Source organism: Ranitomeya imitator, chromosome 8 (genome assembly GCF_032444005.1).
Source record: "Ranitomeya imitator isolate aRanImi1 chromosome 8, aRanImi1.pri, whole genome shotgun sequence".
In the NCBI taxonomy this organism is placed as follows: Eukaryota; Metazoa; Chordata; class Amphibia; order Anura; family Dendrobatidae; genus Ranitomeya; species Ranitomeya imitator.
This window is the reverse complement of record NC_091289.1, coordinates 166,020,999-166,044,958: the sequence shown is the minus strand read 5'-3', so window position 1 is coordinate 166,044,958 and position 23,960 is coordinate 166,020,999. Positions and strand designations below refer to the sequence as shown.

Sequence of the window (23,960 nt, the reverse complement as noted above, 5' to 3'; positions counted from 1 at the left end):
CGGAAACAACAACAACAAAAAACACACAAAGTATATAAAAAATAGCAGATTGGTGCTAAATCCTGACCAGCACTTTTCCCAGACCATCTATCCCCGTCATCTCCGGTTGATCTGTTGCGCAGTGAGGCTTTTCCTTCTCTACCTTGATGTCATTTGTCTTCATCTTACTTGGCTCCAGTTTTCTGAGGTTACATAATGTTGGGTTGACCTTCTAGAAAAAAAAAAGCGGAAAAAAAAAAAGTTCTAAAACACAATTTACTAAAATGGATCTGTCCCGGCGACCTTCAGGCACAATGCGTTTATCTCCTTGTTCCACGTAAGGTTTCGATGTCAGAAATGTCGGATAACTAAGGAGGAAGATCCGATTATCCATCCTGGTTTCTTCCATTATTCCACAGGCAGTAAAGAAGGAGATGATGGAAGTCTCGTATGATGGGAAGGTTCTTCCAACCTGTAAATTATGCTATTAGTGTCGTTGCTTCCGTGATTTAAGGCTCTCTATAGGCAGCGGTGGTTACACGCGCGGTGGAAGGAAGCATTGCACCACATCGATTAAAAGACCACCAAGCTAGAGAGCAAGTGATACTAAAAGCTTTCACATGCAGGTATGCAAACATGTCAGAGGGGCTGTCGGGGCGTAGAGAAAGGCTTCTGCGTCCCCTCTTGTCTGGCATTGCATTGCAGCCGACGTCAATTAAAACAGTCTAAGCTGCAATACCAGGCTTGGCCCATGGCAAATAGTGGCGCAGCTCCTTTCTCTGTCATCTAAATTTTTTTACCTTTGTGAAACTAATTTCTTATGATCCAAGATTAACCTCTGTCCAGGCCCTCGTTTGTTATGTTGTCCTTTGGGAAATACAAGGAAATCTTATCACAGATTCGCAAGGATGATTTTTAGGTAATGTTTGGCAAACCAGGCTCTGGTCTAATGGTCACTGTGCTGTCAGACAGCGATTTTGTTTGATAGATAATGTGACAATCAATAAATCAGTCCAAAGTGCCGGCCACTAGATGTTTTGCTTTTGTCAAACCTTGGCCCGCTGCCTGTTGTTGAGTCTAATCCATCTCTAGCTGCAGACACTTAGAGACAGATTACACGAAGTGATGGCTGAGCTTAGTTTCTTTCTGCTCCTGCTCTCCTGTCTTGTCATACTGCATAAAGACATGTCTGAGAGGTGGGCTTTCAGTTGGAAGTAAGAAAGGACCAACGCTGGGAACTGAAGGAGGTTCCAGCACCTATAGTGCTGGCAGAAAGTTAATAATGAGGATCCAGACATTCATAAAGAAACAGAGCATGTAAATTGGGGGTGTTCCTGGACTTTTTAGACTTTATAGACAGCACAAGCATTTTTCATTATGGTCAGGGACGAGTGTAGCAAGATCAGCCTTTTCTTAAAGTTTTGTGGGAAAGGTCATGTTCTCTTTAAATGCATAACATGACTCTCTCCATGTCTCTTTACATTTTCATATGGCAAATTAGTTGGAGACATTTCGTATAGATAAATGTAAAGTAGTAAATGTTTTCATGTCTGTAGGAAGTTCTGTTTTGCTGTAGAATAGCTAAAATCCATGTCAAAATCCAGTTGATTATTTTGCAGATTTTGATGTAGTTTTGTACAGATTATTTCACAGATTTTATTTTTTTTAATTATTTTTATTTATTTTTTTCCATTATTTCTAGTTTGTGAATTCCTTACATACAGTAGTTTTGTAATCTGGTCTTGTCTCCTATCACTGTGACCGCTCCGTCCTGCTGAAATCTGTAGTAACTTTGGATTATGGGAACGTTCAGTATTATTTAGATTTTTGCCGGTCGTGGTATTTTTATTTCCGGATCTGTTTACAAGGTTAACCTGCCCTACGGCACAGACTGGACAGTCTCTCTCGTTACCAGGGCTGTAGAGTCGGTAAGCTATACCTCCGACTCCTCTATTTCCATGACTCCGACTCCACCAAATTGGATTTCGACCCCACGTCTCCAACTCCACAGGCCTGCTCATTACCCCTCTTTGATTAGACTGAACATTCCCTCTTGTTACCCCTCTTTGATTAGACTGGGCAGTCCCTCTCGTTGCCCCTCTTTGATTAGACTGGACAGTCCCTCTCATTACCCCTCTTTGATTAGACTGGTCAGTCCCTCTTGTTACCCCTCTTTTATTAGACTGGACAGTCCCTCTCGTTGCCCCTCTTTGATTAGACTGGACAGTCCCTCTCGTTGCCCCTCTTTGATTAGACTGGACAGTCCCTCTCGTTACCCCTCTTTTTTTAGACTGGGCAGACCTTCTCGTTGTTCCTCTTTGATTAGACTGAATAGGTCTTCTACTTACCCCTCTTTTGTTAGACTGGACAGCCCCTCTTTGATTAGACTGGACAGTCCCTCTCGTTGCCCCTCTTTTATTAGACTGGACAGCCCCTCTCGTTGCCCCTCTTTTATTAGACTGGACAGCCCCTCTCGTTGCCCCTCTTTGATTAGACTGGACAGTCCCTCTCGTTGCCCCTCTTTGATTAGACTGGACAGTCCCTCTCGTTACCCCTCTTTTTTTAGACTGGGCAGACCTTCTCGTTGTTCTTCTTTGATTAGACTGAATAGGTCTTCTACTTACCCCTCTTTTGTTAGACTGGACAGCCCCTCTTTGATTAGACTGGACAGTCCCTCTCGTTACCCCTCTTTTATTAGACTGGACAGCCCCTCTCGTTGCCCCTCTTTGATTAGACTGGACAGTCCCTCTCGTTGCCCCTCTTGTTGCCCCTCTTTTATTAGACTGGACAGTCCCTCTCATTGCCCCTCTTGTAGTTAGTGCTCATTTTTGTGTTTGTCGGTTGCCAGTTCCTTCTTTCCCTGGACTAAGTGCAGATGACAAGAAATGAAATAGAAGCCATTGAGCAGAGGAGGGCTGCATTGATTTTGCAGCAGGTGATAATGCAATAGTAGCGAGCCGGGGGTGGACGGTGGTGGTGGGGGGAAGACATCTAATTTTGGAAGAGCTGAGATGGTATAGATTTCTCTCCCCAGGAACCGCAGCCTGGGCTCAACATAGCAGCAACTTTCTGGTGGCTCTGCATGGCAGGCAGCTCAGAATATATTACAAGTGCAAAGGACAAAAAAAATATCAGCATTAAGAAACATTGAATCTGCCAGTGATATGCAAGATAGAACAACCCTCCAGCGCGGAGGACGAGTCCGAGCGTCAGGCTGGTAATACTGGAGCCAGGCACTGCACCTTCACCTAACAAACATCCCTTTCTCCGGCTGCTGAGTGAGCTGTAATTTTGCAGAGGAGGCAATTATCGTGGAATAATAAAGGGGAGAACTGGACTATTGTGCTTTTATCCAGGACGCCATAGAGATTGTGTTTGGATGAAATCTTTTCTTTTTTTTTTTCTTTTGTCTTCTTTGACTTTCTGTGCTTTATCCCTGCCACAAATTTTTCTCTTTTTGAGTCTTGAAAAATTCCTAAGCGTCCTGTTGTCTTGGGTATCGAGTATATCTGAGAACCTTTCCTTGTTTTTTTCCTCTCTTTGGAGTCCTGGATATCCAGGTGCAGAAGGAACAGTAGTTTTCTGTTGCAGTTTGTTCTTCCATATTCTTTTCTTTTGTGTTTATGTTGTGTTTTCTGTTATTATTAGACTCGCACGTTTTTATGTTCCTTTTTGTGCCACCGATACATTGAGCTTTCCATGTTGCTTTAATTTATTGACTGGTTAGGGCCGGGTCTTCTGTGCATCTCACGTTATATTTACCTCCCCGGAGTCAGTTGTTGCCTGGATAGCCGATCATTTCTCCTTTCGGGGAGAGCCGTTTCGCACCGGCACAGGCTGGCAGCACTTTTTGCTTATTGTTTGCACAGACTGGGGGAGCACTGATGACACTTTCTCCCATGAACGCTCCAGCATCTGTAAATAGCTTGATGTCTAATGAGGATGTGCAGTTCAGGCAATTGATTGAATAGCTGCAGTCTTGTGTGTCTCCTTGCTTTCTGCACACTGGCAGGGGAGGGGGAGCGGACGGATCGGATCCTGCTTCTTTCAGAATTGGAAGTAGCACGGATCCCTTGGGCCAAAAGGCCGGGATTGTTCGTCGTTGCTGCACCAGATTCCCCTGGAAGAGTGGAATATGCCAGGCTGCCCGGGCACAGCGATCACGCCTGCCATTCCCGAGGACCAGTAGAGGGCTGCTTAAGGTCTAAACCCGGTTCCATGTGTGGGATTCTTTGTTGCATCTCAGAAGTTGGATACAGCCCAACCTTTGACGTAGAAATGGGTAGCACTTGTGATAAAGGTACTAAAGAATGTGGCTGACTTTTTCTCGCTTCCTTTTGAGCATGTGCAGCGTCCATCCCGAAGGCTATTTTTTTAACCCTTAATCGAACAGTTTAAATAGCATGTTCATTCCATACATTGCTTATCTTGATACATGCAAACATCTTTTGTTATTGTGTTTTTGTTTGTTTTTTGTTGTTTGCGTTTTTGTTTGTCTTGTGCATCCAGAGCATTGCAGTAACTTTTGTTTTTATGTGTTTTATCTAATGCGTAAAATCTTCTTAACAAGCGTGTAACGTCATGGCAAGGCAGGATGGATTGTACACGGATGTTCTTTCCTTATTCTGCACTTTTTTTTTTTCGATTTTCCAAGTTGTGCGCAAGTTTCAGCGAACTGTTTGTCTTGTAACGACTCATAGGAATTCACCTGTTAAACGCGGCTAGGTGAATTCTCCTCCGCTCCCAGAGATGGGTATTTTTCAGCATCTGCAGAGCTTTTTTTTTCTTCTAATTTTCTCTGCTCAGAGGAATCCAACTGTGAAATGTAAAAGACCAATTATCTTTTCACCCCCCCCCCCCCCCCGGACACTTAGACAAAAAGATGCTTGCTATTACTGGTCATGAAGTTGTCACTCTTGTTCTGGGTGCCGAATGTTGACAGCTTGTCTTTTTTCTCATGTCTTGTCTTTCTTCTCATGTCTTGTCTTTCTTCTCGTTCTTTCTCTCCGCAGAGGTGCCAGCCGAGAGGTCACCGCGAAGGAGAAGCATCTCTGGGACCAGTACGTCCGACAAGGCGAACTCCATGGACCCTGCAAGCACCTCTCCTTTTAAAGTCCCCGTAAGTGGCTTGTCATGATTTGTGTTAGACGTTGCTTTCCCGAGTGTGCTGCATAGAGAACGAGCCGGCAGCGGATCTGCAGCATCGTATGCGAAGATACTGCTGCATTCATTTAGAAAATGGCAGAGAAACTCCGGTCAATAATTTGTCATCCATCACATGTACCATCATGCACGGCACTGGACACCAAGGTAGAGTCAGGCACCGATATCCCACGTGGGTGACCGATGCCGGGTGGCAGCTACTAATGGCAGCAGTTTTGCAACCACTATGACATTGCATAACAGTGCCATTCATTTTCCGGCCCCTACGGCAGAGTATAGCGGTATTACGAAGTCAGTCTGCAGCATTCTGCCGGTAGCGGAGGGGTTAAGCTGCTTTCTACCATTAGCATAGTTTAGTAGCAGGATGTCGGGTTTCTCTGCAAGTAATAGCCATCAGTGCCCAATCTGATTAAGAGTCACTACGGCGGTGGTATGATGGTACATTAGGTGCAGTATGAATGCCCCTGGTAGTGGTAATACCGATGCGGCAAGGACCTACTCTTGTCTAGCAGAGAGTGTAATTGGATGTGAGGGAATGCCGTCTGCCGCTAGCTCCTCTGGTCCTGGGAAATGTAACAAAAGCTAACTCCGTCAGCAAAAGTGAAGGTCAGAAGAAACCTGCTGAGATGTTCCAGCTGCCGGTGCTCCGATCTTCCGCAGTCCCAGCACTCTACCCACCTCTAAGGGTACCGTCACACAGTGCAATTTTGATCGCTACGACGGCACGATTCGTGACGTTCGAGCGATATAGTTACGATATCGCAGTGTCTGACACGCTCCTGCGATCAGGGACCCCGCTGAGAATCGTACGTCGTATCAGATCGTTTGAAACTTTCTTTCGTCGTCTAGTGTCCCGCTGTGGCGGCATGATCGCATGGTGTAACATATATCGTATACGATGTGCGCATAGTAACCAACGGCTTCTACATCGCACATACGTCATGAAATTATCGCTCCAGCGTCGTACATTGCAAAGTGTGACAGCAGTCTACGACGCTGGAGCGATATTGTTACGATGCTGGAGAGTCACGGATCGTACCGTTGTAGCGATGAAAATTGCACTGTGTGACGGCACCTTAAGTGCCCGGCCGGCCCTGCAAGTGCACAACATGGCGGTATACTCGTCTACACTGTGCTGTGTGCTTGTAGAGGTATAACACACTACACCGTATAAAAAATTCCCATCACCTCTCCCCTAAAGAATGGGAATATTATTCATTATATAGCAGCCAACGTTCTGCAGCACTTGGCAAAATGCAAAAGCCGGAAACAGATCAACTTTGGTAAATCCGATATCATGGAGCCGCTTTGTTCCTGGACCACAAACGCTAGCGGCAGAGGGGTAGGCGTCCCGTGTGTACGACCTGCATGGCTGCACGCCGGCATTGGGCACTAATCAAGTGCATGGAAGCGATGGAAGCCTGTGCGTGGCGTCACCGAGGAGTGTAAACAGGAGCTTGTGTCACGTATACTGTATGCGTCCCCGGCCCGGCATGCACAGATGGAATTACAGCCGGAGACCGACATGGCCACATGTATATAATATGGATGAGGAGCGCGCAGGTCACCATTGTTCACATACAGAAATGGCACAAGAAGAAGAATTAGTAAGTTGAACGACACATTTTACACACATTAATAGAAAGTGGACAACCCCTTTAAGAGAAAAAGAATATTTTTAAACAAATAATATTACACATGGATTTGGGGACAAATTTTATCTACATGAATAGCACCCACAAACCACCCCCTGTTTTCATGTTGCCGGAATATATATTTTTTTTTTCCCTAATGTGACTTTGCTCAGAAATGGCACTAAGTAGTCAGATGTGGATTAACCCTAAATTTGCATCAGAAACCAAAGATCAGCCCTGGATTTATGCCTCAGATATCACTTTATTTTGCTTTGCTGATATAGAATCATCATATTCTGCATCTATTTACAGACATTATCATCGCTGTGCACATTGGGGCTCACAGTCTATCAGTATGTCTTTGGCGTGTGGGAAGAAACCAGGAGACCCCTAGGAAACCCACGCAAACACGGGGAGAACATCACACTCCTTGCAGATGTTGTCCTTGGTGGGATTTGAACCCAGGACCCCAGTGCTTCAAAGCAATAGTGCTAACCACTGAGCCACCATACGGTGCTAACCACTGAACCACCGTACAATGCTAACCACTGAGCCACCATACAGTGCTAACCACTGAGCCACCATACAGTGATAACCACTGAGCCACCATACAGTGATAATAACCACTGAGCCACCATACAGTGATAATAACCACTGAGCCACCATACAGTGCTAGCCACTGAGCCACCATACAATGCTAGTCACTGAGCCACAATATAGTGCTAGCCACTGAGCCACCATGCAGTGCTAACCACTGAGCCACCATACAGTGCTAACCACTGAGCCACCATACAGTGCTAACCACTGAGCCACCATACAGTGCTAACCACTGAGTCACCATGCAGTGCTAACCACTGAGCCACCATACAGTGCTAACCACTGAGCCACCATACAGTGCTAACCACTGAGCCACCATACAGTGCTAACCACTGAGTCACCATGCAGTGCTAACCACTGAGCCACCATGCAGTGATAACCTCTGAGCCACCATACAGTGCTAACCACTGAGCCACCATACAGTGCTAACCACTGAGCCACCATACAGTGCTAACCACTGAGTCACCATGCAGTGCTAACCACTGAGCCACCATACAGTGCTAACCACTGAGCCACCATACAGTGCTAACCACTGAGCCACCATACAGTGCTAACCACTGAGTCACCATGCAGTGCTAACCACTGAGCCACCATACAGTGCTAACCACTGAGCCACCATGCAGTGATAACCTCTGAGCCACCATACAGTGCTAACCACTGAGCCACCATACAGTGCTAACCACTGAGCCACCATGCAGTGCTAACCACTGAGCCACCATGCAGTGCTAACCACTGAGCCACCATACAGTGCTAACCACTGAGCCACCATACAGTGCTAACCACTGAGCCACCATGCAGTGCTAACCACTGAGCCACCATACAGTGCTAACCACTGAGCTGCCCGTATGCTGTTGCCCATGCATATAAAATCCTCTGTGTGAACACGTCCTGATAATGCATCCTTAGCCCTCCTCCATCTATGTCCAGCCCTGTTTGGTGGCATGTATCCGTACGCTCCGTCAGCACTTGTAGTGAATGTGGGTGACTAGAAAAAGGTCAGAAATCGTCGTGAAAAAGAACATTTCCACCAAAACTTGCAAACGGGTACAGATCGGCAATATCTGCAGGATAAGCCCCATAATCTACAGTCCATGGTATAGAAGAAGGCCTTACGTTATAGCGTTTCCCCAGAATCTCCCGTCCTATCCTTCTACCATATCGTTGTGACGTGCAGCCGAACTCCTAATGGGGGATGCGGATTGCTGGCTCTTCCTAGTTGGCTCTGACATGTGCTAACATTACAGCTTTAATTGCTTCCCAGGGACCCTGCCGCCGCTGTGACTGACACGTTTTTGTTGTAAAATGAAGCTTAGTCCCATCGTTGCGTCTGACCGGCGGTCTCGCAGGCTGTATCTGATGACGTTTGATCAGCAGACATTGCTCTGAATTAATGAGATCAAATCGTGGAGATTTCCGGCTAATATGATGATTTTATGGGAATGCTTTTAGACCCAAATTTGGTGCAATTTAATACAGCTGCGTTACATGACAATCAGAATTTCTTTTTTTTTATGGAACCCCATTAAAAAATAACATAGACCTTTGATGTGACTAGGAACCTGCTCTTCCTTTTTTACCATCCTTTTTCTATGCAGTAGAAGGCAGCATTTTATGATTTGCATACATTCACCCTTGGCTATGGGACATAGATATAAGGGTTTGTGTCTGTTTTTTGCTATAGACTCTGAGAGCAGCATGATATAAGGGCTGAGACCCTGATTCCAGCAATGTGTCACTTACGGGGCTGCTTTATGCAGCTTTGATAAAATCCCAGCTTTCTCTGCTGTAAAAGTAGCGATGCCCAGAATGCTGAGCTGTGTATAATCCCGCCCACAACTCTGATTGGCAGCTTCCTCTATACATTGTCAGCAAGCTGCCAATCAGTGATGAGGGGCAGGGTTACACACATTAGCTGGACTGCCTGGCACATGACACCTAGTCCTGTAGTGATAATCTCCTGCAGATAAGACTGATTGTATTGAAATTAACAGCACACAGCCCAGTAAGTGACACATCTCTGGGATCAGGGTCTCATCTTAAATAGCAAAAACCTGCTGACAGGTTCCATTTAACATTTGCTTCCCTCCAAATAACCATCATCCTTGTGGACAATGGCAGTGAACAGATTCTAAAGCTAGAGTATATTTAAAACTTCCTAATCTATATGCTTTTTAGATTTCCCTAGTTAACCACTTACATCCCTGCGTATATTCCCTACAAAGGCTGAGTTCACACTGAGTTCTGCTTTTTTTGACATTTTTCTTTAAATGGAACCTCTCCAAAATCATCCCCAAATACTATTTAAAAAAAAAAATAAAAACATTAAAAAAATCTTCCTTTTTATTTCAATGGGAAGTCCCCTTTGATGTTCATATGAGAACTTTTTTTTTAAGAGGCTTTGAAAAATATTTGGTGGAAGAAAGAAAGAGCATGTCACTTTTTTTGTCACTTTTTTTTTTTTTCTTCAAGTGAATCCTGAAGGAATTCTCTCCAAACTTCGTACTGTCCAATCACAAAGATGCAAAGAAGAATCTTTGGGAAAAGAACTCTTCCAAAAGTTTTCAGGAAACTTTTCAGGATTGTTTTTTTTTTTTTTCTTTCCAAAAACGAGAGTTTTCTGATTCAATTTCCACTGAGGCCATGTGCACGCGGAGTCTTTTTGCTGAGTTTTTGGAGGGGAAACTCTCAAGATCTTAAAACTCCCTAAAAACCTGTGGATTCTTTTCAGTTTCTACTCCGAAAACTCAGCCAAAAGATACTCGTGTTTTTTTCTTTAACATCTGAAAACCTGTGTGTGAACATAGCCTAAAGCGCGACCAGTCATTAATTAAATCCAATTTATACCGTTTGCAAGAATCTCATTGATATGTTCTAATAATTGTGAGTTCTTTTCATATTTGTATGCAGTTTCCATTAATATCCGCCAGCATATGGCTTCTTACACGACTGAATGCTCGGCCAAAAAACAAAAAAAAAAAGTGATAATTTTTGGGTCAGTCTAAAAAGCGATCAGCGACAAACAAGTGAATTATTTCTGGTTTGCTCATTAAACTGGACTGAAATTCTGAATATTTTATCGATGTAATGCGTGTTTCAGGCTTTTAGCGCTGAATGTAAAAGACTGAACTTAATATTATGAGAAAACCCCTTTACCCTAGATTGCGGTCCCAGATGCCAGAAGGGATGAATGGAGCTGCCCCAGATGGCCAAACACTGCACTTGGCCACCTTCATCTGTCCCACAGTTTGTTTTTTTTATGGCAGCGCACTTACGTGACTACCCCTTCATTCTTAAAGGGAATGTGGGTACACCATTTAATCCCATATCTAGCAGATATCCCCTAATTAATGGTTAGTGATACCCCTCTTTTAATGTTTTTTTTTTTTAAGATTAGAAAAAAAAACAGCCCAATCTCTGTCTGCATTTACTTCAGTAGAGCAGATCTGCAACCTGTAAAAAGGGATGATGCTGTTTTTGGAAGCAGACAGCCCTGCATTTTTTTCTAACTATGGACCACCCCTTTAAGGCTATGTTCACACTTTGCGGATTTTGCTGCGGATCCGCAGCGGATTTGACCGCTGCGGATCTGCAGCAGTTTCCCATGAGTTTACAGTACCATGTAAACCTATGGGAAACAAAAAACGCTGTGCACATGCTGCGGAAAAAACCGCGCGGAAACGCAGCGGATTACATTCCGCAGCATGTCACTTCTTTTCTGCGGATTTTCATCTGCTCCAATAGGAAACTGCAGATGAAAATCCGCGGCAGAAACCGCAGTAAAAACCGCGATAAATCCGCAGTAAAAACCGCGACGGGTTTTCACTGCGGATTTTGGAATTCTGCTGCGGAAAAATCCGCAGTGGAATCTGCAAAGTGTGAACATAGCCTAAGGCATGCTAAAGTAATATAGGTTGTATCCTTCACTCAGGAACTACTTTTTTAATGGACAGCCTCATCTCTGGGTCAATTGAAAAGAATTGCATGTAGGACTTGGTCCCCGACCCCTTTTCCAACCCCCGGGTCGGGTTCTGATGGACCCATAATCTTCTCCGTAGAGGAAATGATGACATTGCTCTTCTCGGCAGCGTTCTCTCTCCTTCTCGCCTGGTCTCACATTACTGGCTTCTAGTCAGTGATTCTGATGAAATTATCCTGCCCCAGTGCCACCGTGCATTAAGACGCACCTTCCTCCAGACGAGTTCCCGCCATCTTGGATCGATATTCCTTTAATATGTTTTGGATATCTTCTGTGCTGGGATATCCCGATTATTGGTTTTACCATCAGTCTTGGGAGGCTGCTGCTTCCAGTAATAGAACCTCGCAGTCCAGGTCATTTCTGGTCTTTCGGCATGGGCTTGGTTTCCTATCTTAGAAGTAAGTTTTGTGGCTGTCCATACATGCTGGGAGCTGTAGTTTCACAGTCGTTGGCGACCACAGACCAGGCGGCTTATAGCAACCTGCACTGTTAATTCTCTACAGTAGTGCGAAAACTCAAGCGCCCCAAAATGAGGTGCGACTCTGCTTCACCTGCGTGTCAATCCGGTAACGGTTTATGGCAATCTGTAGACTTCAAACGGGATTATAGACCGCTCAAAACACTCATAAGAAAGTCTATTGGAATAACAAATGCCAAATTTATTAAAGGGAATATGTCAGCAGGTTTTTCTATGTAATATGATAGCATCATGATGTAGAGGCAGAGACCCTGATTCCAGCAATGTGTCACTCAGATTGGTGGGTGCAGCAGTTTTGATGTAATCAGAGTTTAGCATGCTTAAGATCTAGCAGAGCTCTGAATGCTGAGCCCTGTATAACCCCGCTCCCATACAACTGATTGGCTGCTTTCTGTGTACACTGTATATTGACAGAAATCTGCTAATCGCTGCTGGTAGTGTGGTTGGACTAAGAGGCACGAGACATCTAGTCCTCTAGTGATAAACTCCTGCTGGTAAAACACTGGTTTTATTGAAACAGCCCAGTAAGTGACACATTGCTGGGATCAGGGTCTCTGCCCCTACATCATGTCGCTCTCAGATTACATAGCAAAACCCTGCTGACAGATTCCTATAAAGTATGCCTGCTGATAAACTTGGCACATCTTGGATTGTTCATGCGCTACTAATTAAAATGGCTGCCTATAGCCATTATAGTTTTCCGCTATAATGTGGAAACCTCTGGTGTAAATTTTGTGCAAACTGCATTTGTGAGCTTAGTGTTTAGGGGGTTTCTTGTTTTTTTTTTTTTTTTTGCAATATTAGACACATACTTCGAAAATGGGTGTTTCTTATCCCCTCCCAAAATAATTGGCCCAACAATCTGAAAATATCTCCCCCATGATTTGCAAATAGATAAGAGGGATATTTGGTTCCATCTGTGTTTTCAGTCTGCCCTACCTTTTAATGGCAGAGGTCACATTTTTAGTAGAAACTTGAATAAAAAAATAATTTAGTAATACAAAAACTATTAGAGAGCTGTCCAGAATTGAAAAAAAAGTTTTTTATTTTTTCTTTCAAGAAACTTTCCCACTCTTGCCACTGGGCAGTGACTGGTATTATCTCTTCAGTGCAGCAAGGTGAAATACCGTATAAGAGCGGGCCAGGTACTAGTGGAGCGCCCCCAAACACAGGGCCACGAGTTCTCGGTACCGGGCCTCTCTGGTTCGGTTCTGAGGCTGTCACGGTGGCTAGACCCGATCCGCGACCCTGCTAAGGGGCGTCCAATAAAGGTGGTACAGTCTGTCAGGGATTCGTGACGCCACCTGTGGTGTTCGGTCAGGGTGACCGACGCTGCTTGGGGTCCGCTGGGGTGATGGAATGGCAGCTGGATGGTGAACCTTCCCACAGGTGAAGTATGTCCCCAGGGCTTCCCAGTAAGGTGGATGGTGATGGTGTGAGGTGCAGACAATAACGAGGACACAAGGTTGCAGTCTCTTTACTGAAGACTTCAGGATCCTCAATCCAGAGCACGATTAACAGGGCTATCTGAGACCGGCCGGTCCGATAGTACATCCAGAGTTCCCTTTGCAGGTGGAAATCGTTGCCTACCAATAGCGCCTGTGTGTTGTAGTGCTACCCTGCTGAGCATTCGGAATAGTCCTCACAACTTCTGTTCTCGTTTGGTCTTTCTAGTTCTCTCTAATTCTCTCTTTAGTTCCAGATGTTACTAGTTTCTCGTCCCCAGGTATGTTTTGGCTAGGACACACCCGTATGACGGGAAGGCTCGGAGCTCTTCCGGGACCCTAGAGACGCCCCTCTCCACGCGTTGCCCCCTATGTCTTCGTAGGAAATTTAAGGTAGACAGCCAACCTATAATTAACTGTCCTGCGGAGTTCGAAGTAAGGCATAGAGTCAGTTACTTCCTCGGTGTTCCGGCCACCGGCTACGCGTTTCTCACTGTTCCACAATATGCTTCGCTTTGTGTCTCTTTCTTAGGATACCACCGCAAGGTAGTGCAGGCGCGGTTCCGTAACGTTCTGCTCTGTTCGCTAGGCACCTGCCAGGTTCCCACGCCTGACAGGGACCCCCCCTGTGTCTTCTCCCTGCAACACCCCCTGCCACGGGATGTTGCCTGAATCCAACCCAGTCAGCTTCTGACTAACTTCCTCTCCAACCCCTAGTTTTACCAGTGTGAGGAATGGCCCAATAAATAAAGGCTTTTTCTCCCCCTAGTGGCCTGAGTGTGAAGTGTAATGTGTGCTGGTGATACCTGGTCAGGAGAACTCCTTTAGTGCCATCAGACGTACCGCTGCTCCCCTTAGCGGCAGAGCGTCATACTGCAAGGACCAGGTCTCTGGGGCACTGGACTAGTCCAAATGGATTTCTACTATAAATCGCAGATTTTGCCACTTTTTCCCCTCCACGTCCTTTCTTTAATGTTCAATTCTCTCTGAACTAGTGGGTAGAAACTAGATGCTAACATTTTCCCCATACAAAGTACATGGAGACATGAAGGGATTCCTTTTCTGTTGTCTTTTTGTAACACAAAAACAGAAGCAGTAGCGCAGCATGAAGGATGTTATACAGAAGTACTGAGCATTGTAGCTCTGAATCCAGCTCAGGAGTGGATACAAGAAAGCAGAAGCATGATTTGTTTATCTTACTCTCTCTCCTCCTGTTTCTTCCTCTCATTTCTCAAGGATCTCACAGTCTGTCCTCTTTTAAACCGTTTTTCAGAGCACGCAATGAATTTAGGAGGTTGGTAGCAGAAGTGGTGGCATATCAACCTAATGAAAGATATTGCTAAATGTTTTTATATACTTTTGTCTGCACTACTAATTTTAGAAAATGTTCTTGAATTGACTGTGACCATGTAAAATGGTAACAAGTGTTTTTTTCTTTCTGCGTGGACTATGTAGCATAAGCTGGTCAAAGCCATGAAATAGCATTCTGCCAATATATTTCTGTGAATTATTATAGGTTCATATATCAGGCAGGATCCTGAAATCCAAGCGTTAAGACTGTGGAGATGTCTATGAGGTTTCTTCTTCTCATCCATCTAATCTATCTTTATAAGCATATGTTTAATGACTAGAAGAAAACCACAGTTTCTACTTCACTGAATCAGCAGCAAATGGTCCTCATGAAATCTCCAAATATTTCTTTTTTTTTTTTTACATGTCTGTTATGACGGCTGAACACACAGACATATTGTGCATGAAATTGCTTATGGGAGCTGATCGGAGCGTTGTTGCGCAGAATGCCCGGAGCGTCGTTAGAGGTTTATCTCTGGCTTATTAACATTGATTGTCTAATTACAGGACCCAATAGCGGGTTTTATTCACAAAGACTTAGTCGGGATGATTTATATAAAGAGCGACAACCAACTTGATGATAATTTGTAAACCAAGTGAGATGGGTTTTAGGTATGCGGCAGAGTAATTAGCTATTAGCAGGAGTAACGCAACATAAGGTTTAATAAACAGGACTCGAGCCGCGCACCAGATGGACCCGAATATCTTCTGCGCTCAAATTAAAGGGCTTCTCTGGGAATAGAAATAAATAAATAACTAAGGAAAAATGTTGTTATAAATTCCTAAATACTTTTAATTAGCAAAACACTGTTTTGTCTGAAGAGGTAATCACTAAGGAATTAATCTAGCTGCCGCCTTGTTACACTGACAGAGGCCTGTCCTGGAATGTTGGGGTATGTTCACACGTTGCGTGTTTTAATTATTTTTTTTTTTGCACAAAAAACCGGAATGTTGGCAGAAAAAAACCTGTATACCATAAACTCATTTTTGTGTGAATTTTTCACCCATTGCAATATCTTTGGAGGAATTGACATGCTGCCAGGGCTCAAAATACACTCAGAATAAAAAACACAGCGCGTGGATGAAACACCAGAAATCTCACTGATTGTACTGGTAGTGTAAAACACTCTTTACACATCAAATACACTGCAAAAAAATGCCACATGTAAACAGTGACGGACTGGTATTCCAAGGGTCCATCGGTAACATTGACTCTGGTGGCCCACTGTTCAGCTACATTTCACATTACCCTCTTTCACACTGTTCAGCTACATTTCACATTACCCTCTTTTACACCGTTCAGCTATATTTCACGTTACCCTCTTTCACACCATTCAGCTACATGCACATTTCACGTTACCCTCATTCACACCGTTCAGCTACATGCACATTTCACGTTACCCTCATTCACACCGTTCAGCTACATGCACATTTCACGTTACCCTCATTCACACCGTTCAGCTACATGCACATTTCACGTTACCCTCATTCGCACCGTTCAGCTACATGCACATTTCACGTTACCCTCATTCACACCATTCAGCTACATGCACGTCACGTTACCCTCATTCACACCGTTCAGCTACATGCACATGTCACGTTACCCTCATTCACACCATTCAGCTACATGCACATTTCACGTTACCCTCATTCACACCGTTCAGCTACATGCTACATTTCACATTACCCTCATTCACACCGTTCAGCTACATGCACATTTCACGTTACCCTCATTCACACCGTTCAGCTACATGCACATTTCACGTTACCCTCATTCGCACCGTTCAGCTACATGCACATTTCACGTTACCCTCATTCGCACCGTTCAGCTACATGCACATTTCACATTACCCTCATTCGCACCGTTCAGCTACATGCACATTTCACATTACCCTCATTCACACCGTTCAGCTACATGCACATTTCATATTACCCTCATTCACACCGTTCAGCTACATGCACACTTCACATTACCCTCATTCACACCGTTCAGCTACATGCACATTTCACATTACCCTCATTCACACCGATCAGCTACATGCACATTTCACAGTACCCTCATTCACACCGTTCAGCTACGTGCACATTTCACATTACCCTCATTCACACCGTTCAGCTGTATGCACATTTCACATTACCCTCATTCACACCATTCAGCTACATGCACATTTCACAGTACCCTCATTCACACCGTTCAGCTACATGCACATTTCACATTACCCTCATTCACACCGTTCAGCTACATGCACATTTCACATTACCCTCATTCACACCGTTCAGCTACATGCACATTTCATGTTACCCTCATTCACACCGTTCAGCTACATGCTACATTTCACATTACCCTCATTCACACCGTTCAGCTACATGCACATTTCACATTACCCTCATTCACACCGTTCAGCTACATGCACATTTCACGTTACCCTCATTCACACCGTTCAGCTACATGCACATTTCACATTACCCTCATTCGCACCGTTCAGCTACATGCACATTTCACATTACCCTCATTCACACCGTTCAGCTGTATGCACATTTCACATTACCCTCATTCACACCATTCAGCTACATGCACATTTCACAGTACCCTCATTCACACCGTTCAGCTACATGCACATTTCACAGTACCCTCATTCACAAATATACCTATTTTTCTATATAATAACAGACGGGATAGGTTGTTAAATGAATGTTGAGATGATGCCCTTGTCTTAACATACTGAAACAAATGTACTGTGCCAACTACTTCTCATGTAGGTGGAGTGGAGACCATTCCTCCTTGGGGGCCCACCGGAGGTTTCTCCTGCTCTCCTGTGTGCCAGTCCGAGCATGCATGTGAAAATCTGCTTAGTTGGTGTGAGTATGGGTAGAAGGAGCTGCTGCTGTGACCTGCAGATATCCTATACCTGTGTAACAGGACTGCAGACATTTTAATGCTATATTGATTGCCTCCTGAGAAGGAACAATTGTGATCTGCTCATTTAAAGTATTTATTTAGATTTTTGTAATTTCTAGTTATCGATTATTTTTAGTGATGAGCGAACATGCTCCGATAAAGTGTTATCTGAGCATGCTTGTGTGCTAACCAAGTGTCTTCAGCGTGCTCAAAAAACATGTTAATGTCCTTGCTGCTGTTAGACAGCCACAACACATGCAGTTATTTTCTGACTGGCGATCTCTGCATGTGTTGTGGCTGTTTAACAGCTGAGAGATATGCAGCCGCCTGTGCAAATGTCATTGTGAAAGGAGTAATCTATTGTGATTGGTGAGTCCTGTGTTATCAGATCACCTGTCATTGCAATCCTGCCTCTGTTGATAAGGAGCCTGCTGAAAACTCTTCCTGAACAGGAAGTATAGATCTAAAAAAGTCCCAGTGACCTTTATTAAAAATGCAAACCTTCTATATTTGTTTTTTAATAATCAGATGAAAACCTGATATAAGCAATAGGTCATTTTCTGATGACAACTTCCCTTTAAAGCAATGTTTTCAACTCCAAATAATCTTCAAAGTGCCTCCCTTCTGACTCAGTCGGGATGGGTTCAGGATGTGTTGCCGGTCTTCTGTGTTGCTCTTGTGTCTGTTATACTGCATGGGAGTCATAACCGTGGCAGCTTTCATTTCCTGGCTGAGTAGAGGGGGTAAGGATAATGTAGTTCCAGTACCTATGGTGCTGGAAGAATGTTAATGATAAGGGGCAACCATTTAAAATGCGTGGATGGCAAGTTAGAGAGCATGAAAATTGCGATAGTCTATGGGCATTTTAGACTTGTATGTGCAGCGAAAGCAGTTTTAACTTCTTTTGGAGGGCAGTAAGATCATGCTTATAATATTTTTAATCTGCTTTTGATTTAAGGGACCATTACGCAGTTCTAGGAAAAGCTTATAAAAACATTGGTCAGTTTCCATCTGTGAACCACACGCATTTTGGGGCCTGACGCAGAAGATCTGTTAATTTCAGCAGGTCTTCAATGAGCTTATGGTTCTCCCCTTCTACCATTCACAAGTGGACATTGATTAACGTCTTAGATCAGATTTCTCAAAGGGTTCTCTGATTTTATCTGTAATAACTCTTATAAATAGTTTCATATCAATAAAGTTAGAAAACTTTTAAATTTTTTTTTTATTTCATTGGATTTCCTGCGCTTGTTGTCAGTGAATAGAATTTTTCATTGATCGTAGAGGTTTTGCCCTGATCATATTCCAGTAGTGCGGGGGGCACAATGCATTCAGGGGGTCGTTATCATATGCGGGTGCATGGGACCCCCATTTATAAGCCAAAGGAAAAATCTGCTGGAAAGTGATGTTCCATCTTGAAATGTGCAAGCGGAAACGTCTCTACTGCAATAATGAACCATTTACTGTCGTAGCAGACGACGCGTCTTTTGAGATCTGTCCCCGCGCCATCGCCGTTTCTGTTTAGGGCAGGTTTCCTTATTTCCAGGGGACGTATTCAGCTCCATTCAATGTGACAGCATCCTGATTGTTACGGAGCATTTATCCCTGTGTCTTGTACAAAACACCTGGAAATATTAGTCTTTGACTTATCCCCTTGTGTGAAGAAGTAGTTTAATGTTTTATGGAGAAGTCAGATGCGCAGTGACAAATAATAATGGAAGCCGTTACAGCGCCCCTAAGGGTGGTCCTCCAGTATTACACAAGTACCGAATGCAAGTTGGATCTGCATTTTTTTTTTTTTTAATTTAAAGTACACCCCTTCTCCTATTTTTATCTCGGGTCCTATGTACACAGCATTCATGTCTTCCATTATGCATTTTTTTTGTGTTTTCCTCGCCTTCTGGATAGAATAGCGTAGCCATCAGCGCTTTGCTATACTTGTGGGGGAAAAAGAAAGGTATGACGATATAGACTTGGGCACTCTTGTGGGCTCTGTCGCGCAAATGGCGCTCTACATAGATGTGCACCACTTGTTCTTGCTGGTTTAGGGCACAGATGCAATGTGCAGACAGCCTTTCTTAGCTTTGTGAAGCAGGTAGCTCAGGATGTGTAATGCTGCAAGTCCCTACCACATGGTAGAACGCCGCTGTACTTGGCATTATTATCACAGTTATTATATCAGCAAGTGAGACCTCATTCACACGTCTGTTTTTTTTTTTTTGTATATATTTTTTGAATATTTTTTCAGAATTTTTTTTTCCAAACTTCATTTTGTTTAAAAAAAAAAAAAAAAAAAATTGGAGCTGCTTTTAACCCATTAAACCATAAAAATGCAGCACCCGGATGAATCACAGATGGCATCAGTAGGTCATCCAGTTTTTTCACATCCAGTTTTTTCACAGACACATTGCATTAGGGAGCTAGATCTGTCGGATCAAAAGCGTACATGTCCCTTTTTTTATTTTATTTTTTTTGAGGGGGGTTGTGTTCCCTTGATCCGCAAAAGAACCCGGACACGTGAACAGACCCATAGACTATAATGGGCATGTGAAAAGCACGGATAGCCGAATCAGATCTCATACTTTGCACTGACGAGGGGCAAAACCACGCAACACGTGTCTGCAAATTTGAGATTTTGGTTTGGCTTTTATCTGAAGTCATCTGGCAAGGCTCGTTAAAGAAAGGGTCGATATTGACTTTTAGGATTGTTACTTCCCATCGGTGAAGTGGCAATTTGCATATTTAATTTCCCAGAGGTGCACGCATGGCTTATAAGTCTCCTCGCTCTGAGTCTTCTGAAATTTGCAGAGGTCTCCTCTGTCTACCAGATCTGACATTGAGGGCAGCACCTGTTTCCATCTGCAGATGTGTGCGGCTCTCACCACCTCCCGCTTTCTCCCCGCAGGGCTTCTTCAGCAAGCGTCTAAAAGGCTCAATAAAGAGGACAAAGAGTCAGTCAAAGCTGGACCGAAACACGAGCTTCCGCCTCCCATCACTGCGGCCGGCGGACAGTGACAGGTAAGATTGGCTGCGCCCATTTGGATGATGTGTTTGGCAATTTCGAGCAGCCCTGGCGCACTGCTGCGGCGCGTGACCCGGGCCTCTCGTCTCCCATTGCTGAGTGATGTACAGCGCCATAAATCTGGCGCACAGAGAAGCGGCCAGAGCCTTATTAATTTGCAGAGTTGTGGCCAGGATATAAAATACTTGTGACGAGCATCCCAAGGGGCGATGTCTACATGTAAAATATAGCGGAGGAGATTTATAACGTCTTCACAGGACGAAGGTGGGTTTATTGCAGCAATTAGCTGACTAATTGGGCTGAATCTGACCCGTTGGGATCCCGGTCTGTGGCAGAAGACAGGATTGTCGTCTCTTGTACACTTTCTTTTTTTTTTTTTTTAACATCTTGTCTACTTGTTTTAATAGATGTAGGACAATAATAGTATCATAAAAATATGTTAACTGACTTGATATTGATCCAGATTTACAGCCTGTGTCTTAGGTCAGAGCTGCATTTTTGTCTGCAGGCTTCAGAGCTGAAATCTCCCAGCATTTTTTGTTGACTGTGAAAACAAAAGACAGAAGCACAATGATTAAATATCCTGCAGTAAACAAATAAACGGCTTATTAAAAGTCCATGAAAATAATATACGGTATTTAGGTAACATGCTTTTTGATAAAAAAAAAATACAAAAGCCATCCCGCCACTCCACGGTGACCATAATTGGAACAGTCCTAACTCTATTATTAAAGCAGGCCACCCCTTTATATGCATATGATGCAAACAGACTGAAAAACCCCAAAGGTATGAACTGGGATATAACCTGGTGTACGTGCAGCGTGTAAGTCACTGAACAGAAAAAGACAAAACATAATGATTAAATGTACAGAGGTAGGTTGTATTGGTGATTTTGCTTTGTGGGGAGTGTTCTCTTTGGACCTGGGACTGTATACCAATCACATAATAAGTTATAGCTATAAAACTGGTAAATGGCTTCTCCTTGGCTCATATTAGAAATTTTTTGCTCCTGCTAGGAACCAGTTACTTGTTACCCACTTCCTTTTTTCATCCCAATGATTCCATGGTCTCATAGCTTAAAAGGTTGCCCCTGATTAGATAAATTGTCTCTTACCTCCTGGATAGCTCCTTATTGTTGGGCCTGATTGTTGGGCCCACACTGCTATATACTGCGTGGGCTGTGTTATATACTGCGTGGCTGCTATATACTGCGTGGGCTGTGTTATATACTGCGTGGGCTGTGTTATATACTGCGTGGCTGCGCTAAGCGTGACGTACATACATACATGTATATTCTAGAATACCCGATGCGTTAGAATCGGGCCACCATCTAGTAGGTAAAAATGTAGCTAAAGTGGAATGCCCCTTTAAGTATTTAATTGATGTTTGCTTAAAGGTGTACCTGTACTCGGAACCCGTGTCCTCTAATTATATCCTATTACTCAAAGCATTAGTCAATCACACATTACCGGACCTGCACTTTATACATTGCTGAGATAATATGATAAAGCACCGCTGTACTTTAAAAAATAAAAATAAAAAAAAGTCATGTTCCTTAGGTGTGAAGCGTATGCCCTGGGATCATTTATTCTCCTGATTGGTCACTTAGGGAATCTCATTATGTATTTTTGCAGTACAGTCTTTTAATTACAATATGAGCAACACACAGTGTTAGAGATGAGGGTCGGCGATCCCCAATGTGTGTATTATAATGGTTTGGCTGTACTAGCCTGCAAAATAATTAATGGGTCACTAAAATCTATATATATAATTGTCTAAGGGGTACTTCCATCTGTCTGTCTCGGAAATCCCGCGTCGCTGATTGGTCTCGCCAGCTGCCTGTCCTGGCTGCCGCGACCAATCAGCGACGGGCACAGTCAGGCCGAGAATTAGTCCTTCCCTACTACAGTCCAGTCAGTGCCCGGCGCCCGCTCCATACTCCCCGCAGTCAGCGCCCGCTCCATACTCCCGTCCAGTCACCGCTCACACAGGGTTAATGCCAGCGTTAACGGACCGCGTTATGCCGCAGGTAACGCACTCCGTTAACGCAGCTATTAACCCTGTGTGACAAACTTTTTACTATTGATGTTGCCTATGCAGCATCAATAGTAAAAAGATATAATGTTAAAAATAATACAAAAAAGCAAAAAACCTGCTATTCTCACCTTCCGTCATCCGACGATGCGCTCGCGGCTGCCGCCAGCTTCCGTTCCCAGAGATGCATTGCGAAATTACCCAGAAGACTTAGTGGTCTCGCGAGACCGCTAAGTCATCTGGGTAATTTTGCAATGCATCCTGGGAATGGAAGATGGCGGCAGCCGCGCGCGCATCGGCACAGCCGGCGGGTGAGTATATAACTATTTTTTATTTTAAATAGTTTTTTTTAACAGGGATATGTGCCCACATTGCTATATACTAAGTGTGCTGTTTTATATACCGCGTGGCTGCTATATACTACGTGGTCACTGCTATATACTACGTGGTCACTGCTATATACTACGTGGCCAGTGTTACATACTATGTGGGCTGTGTTATATACTATGTGGGCTGTGTTACATACTAAGTGGGCTGTGTTATATACCGCGTGGCTGCTATATACTACGTGGCCACTGTTATATACTACGTGGCCACTGTTATATACTACGTGGCCACTGTTATATACTATGTGGGCTGTGTTATATACTATGTGGGCTGTGTGTTATATACTGCGTGCCCTGTATTAACGCATCAGGTATTCTACAATATGTATGTATGTATATAGCAGCCACATAGTATATAGCACAGGCCACATAGTATTTGTCTGCTATATACTACATGGCTCGTATATACTACGTGGCCTGTGCTATATACTATGTGGCTGCTATATTCATACATACATACATACATACATAGTCTAGAATACCCGATGTGTTAGAATCGGTCCACCATCTAGTCTAATATATAAAGCTGAATGTGTGTGTGTATGTCTGGGATTGGCATCTGCACCGTCGCAGCTACAGCCATAAAATTTTGCACAGTCACACGTCTGGACCCCGAGAGTGTCATAGGCTATGTTGTGAGGCGAAATTTTAACCCTGCGTGTTCCAATTCACCAAACAATTTTACCCCTATCTACATAATGGGGAAAAAGTGAAAGGAAAAGTGTTGGAGGCAAATTGACAGCTGCCAGATGTGAACAAGGGGGACTTAAAGAATGAGAGTGATGGCGCCAAAGAGTATATACCGTACAGTTGCTAAGGTGGGGCCCCAACATGGGATACTCACCACACACGGGGATATGAACACACACAAAATGCGCCACACACTACCACGTGCTTGAACACATATACCACCCTCAGCACACATTTCACCACACATACACCAACCTCGCCACATAAAAGTCGAAACACAAAAGTCAATATGGAGAGTACGAAAGGC

General features: G+C 44.0%; 1 protein-coding gene across 4 annotated transcripts in view; it reads left to right on the top strand.

The window, feature by feature from the left end:
- The window catches only part of RASAL2 (RAS protein activator like 2), a 295,184-nt gene that overhangs the window by 214,872 nt on the left and 56,352 nt on the right, over positions 1–23,960 (top strand). For all 4 annotated transcript variants that reach the window (XM_069737777.1, XM_069737778.1, XM_069737780.1 and 1 more), the window contains 2 exons: positions 4,992–5,098; positions 20,427–20,539. In XM_069737777.1, coding sequence (XP_069593878.1) covers positions 4,992–5,098; positions 20,427–20,539 — 220 coding nt within the window. The remainder of the gene's footprint in view (positions 1–4,991; positions 5,099–20,426; positions 20,540–23,960) is intronic.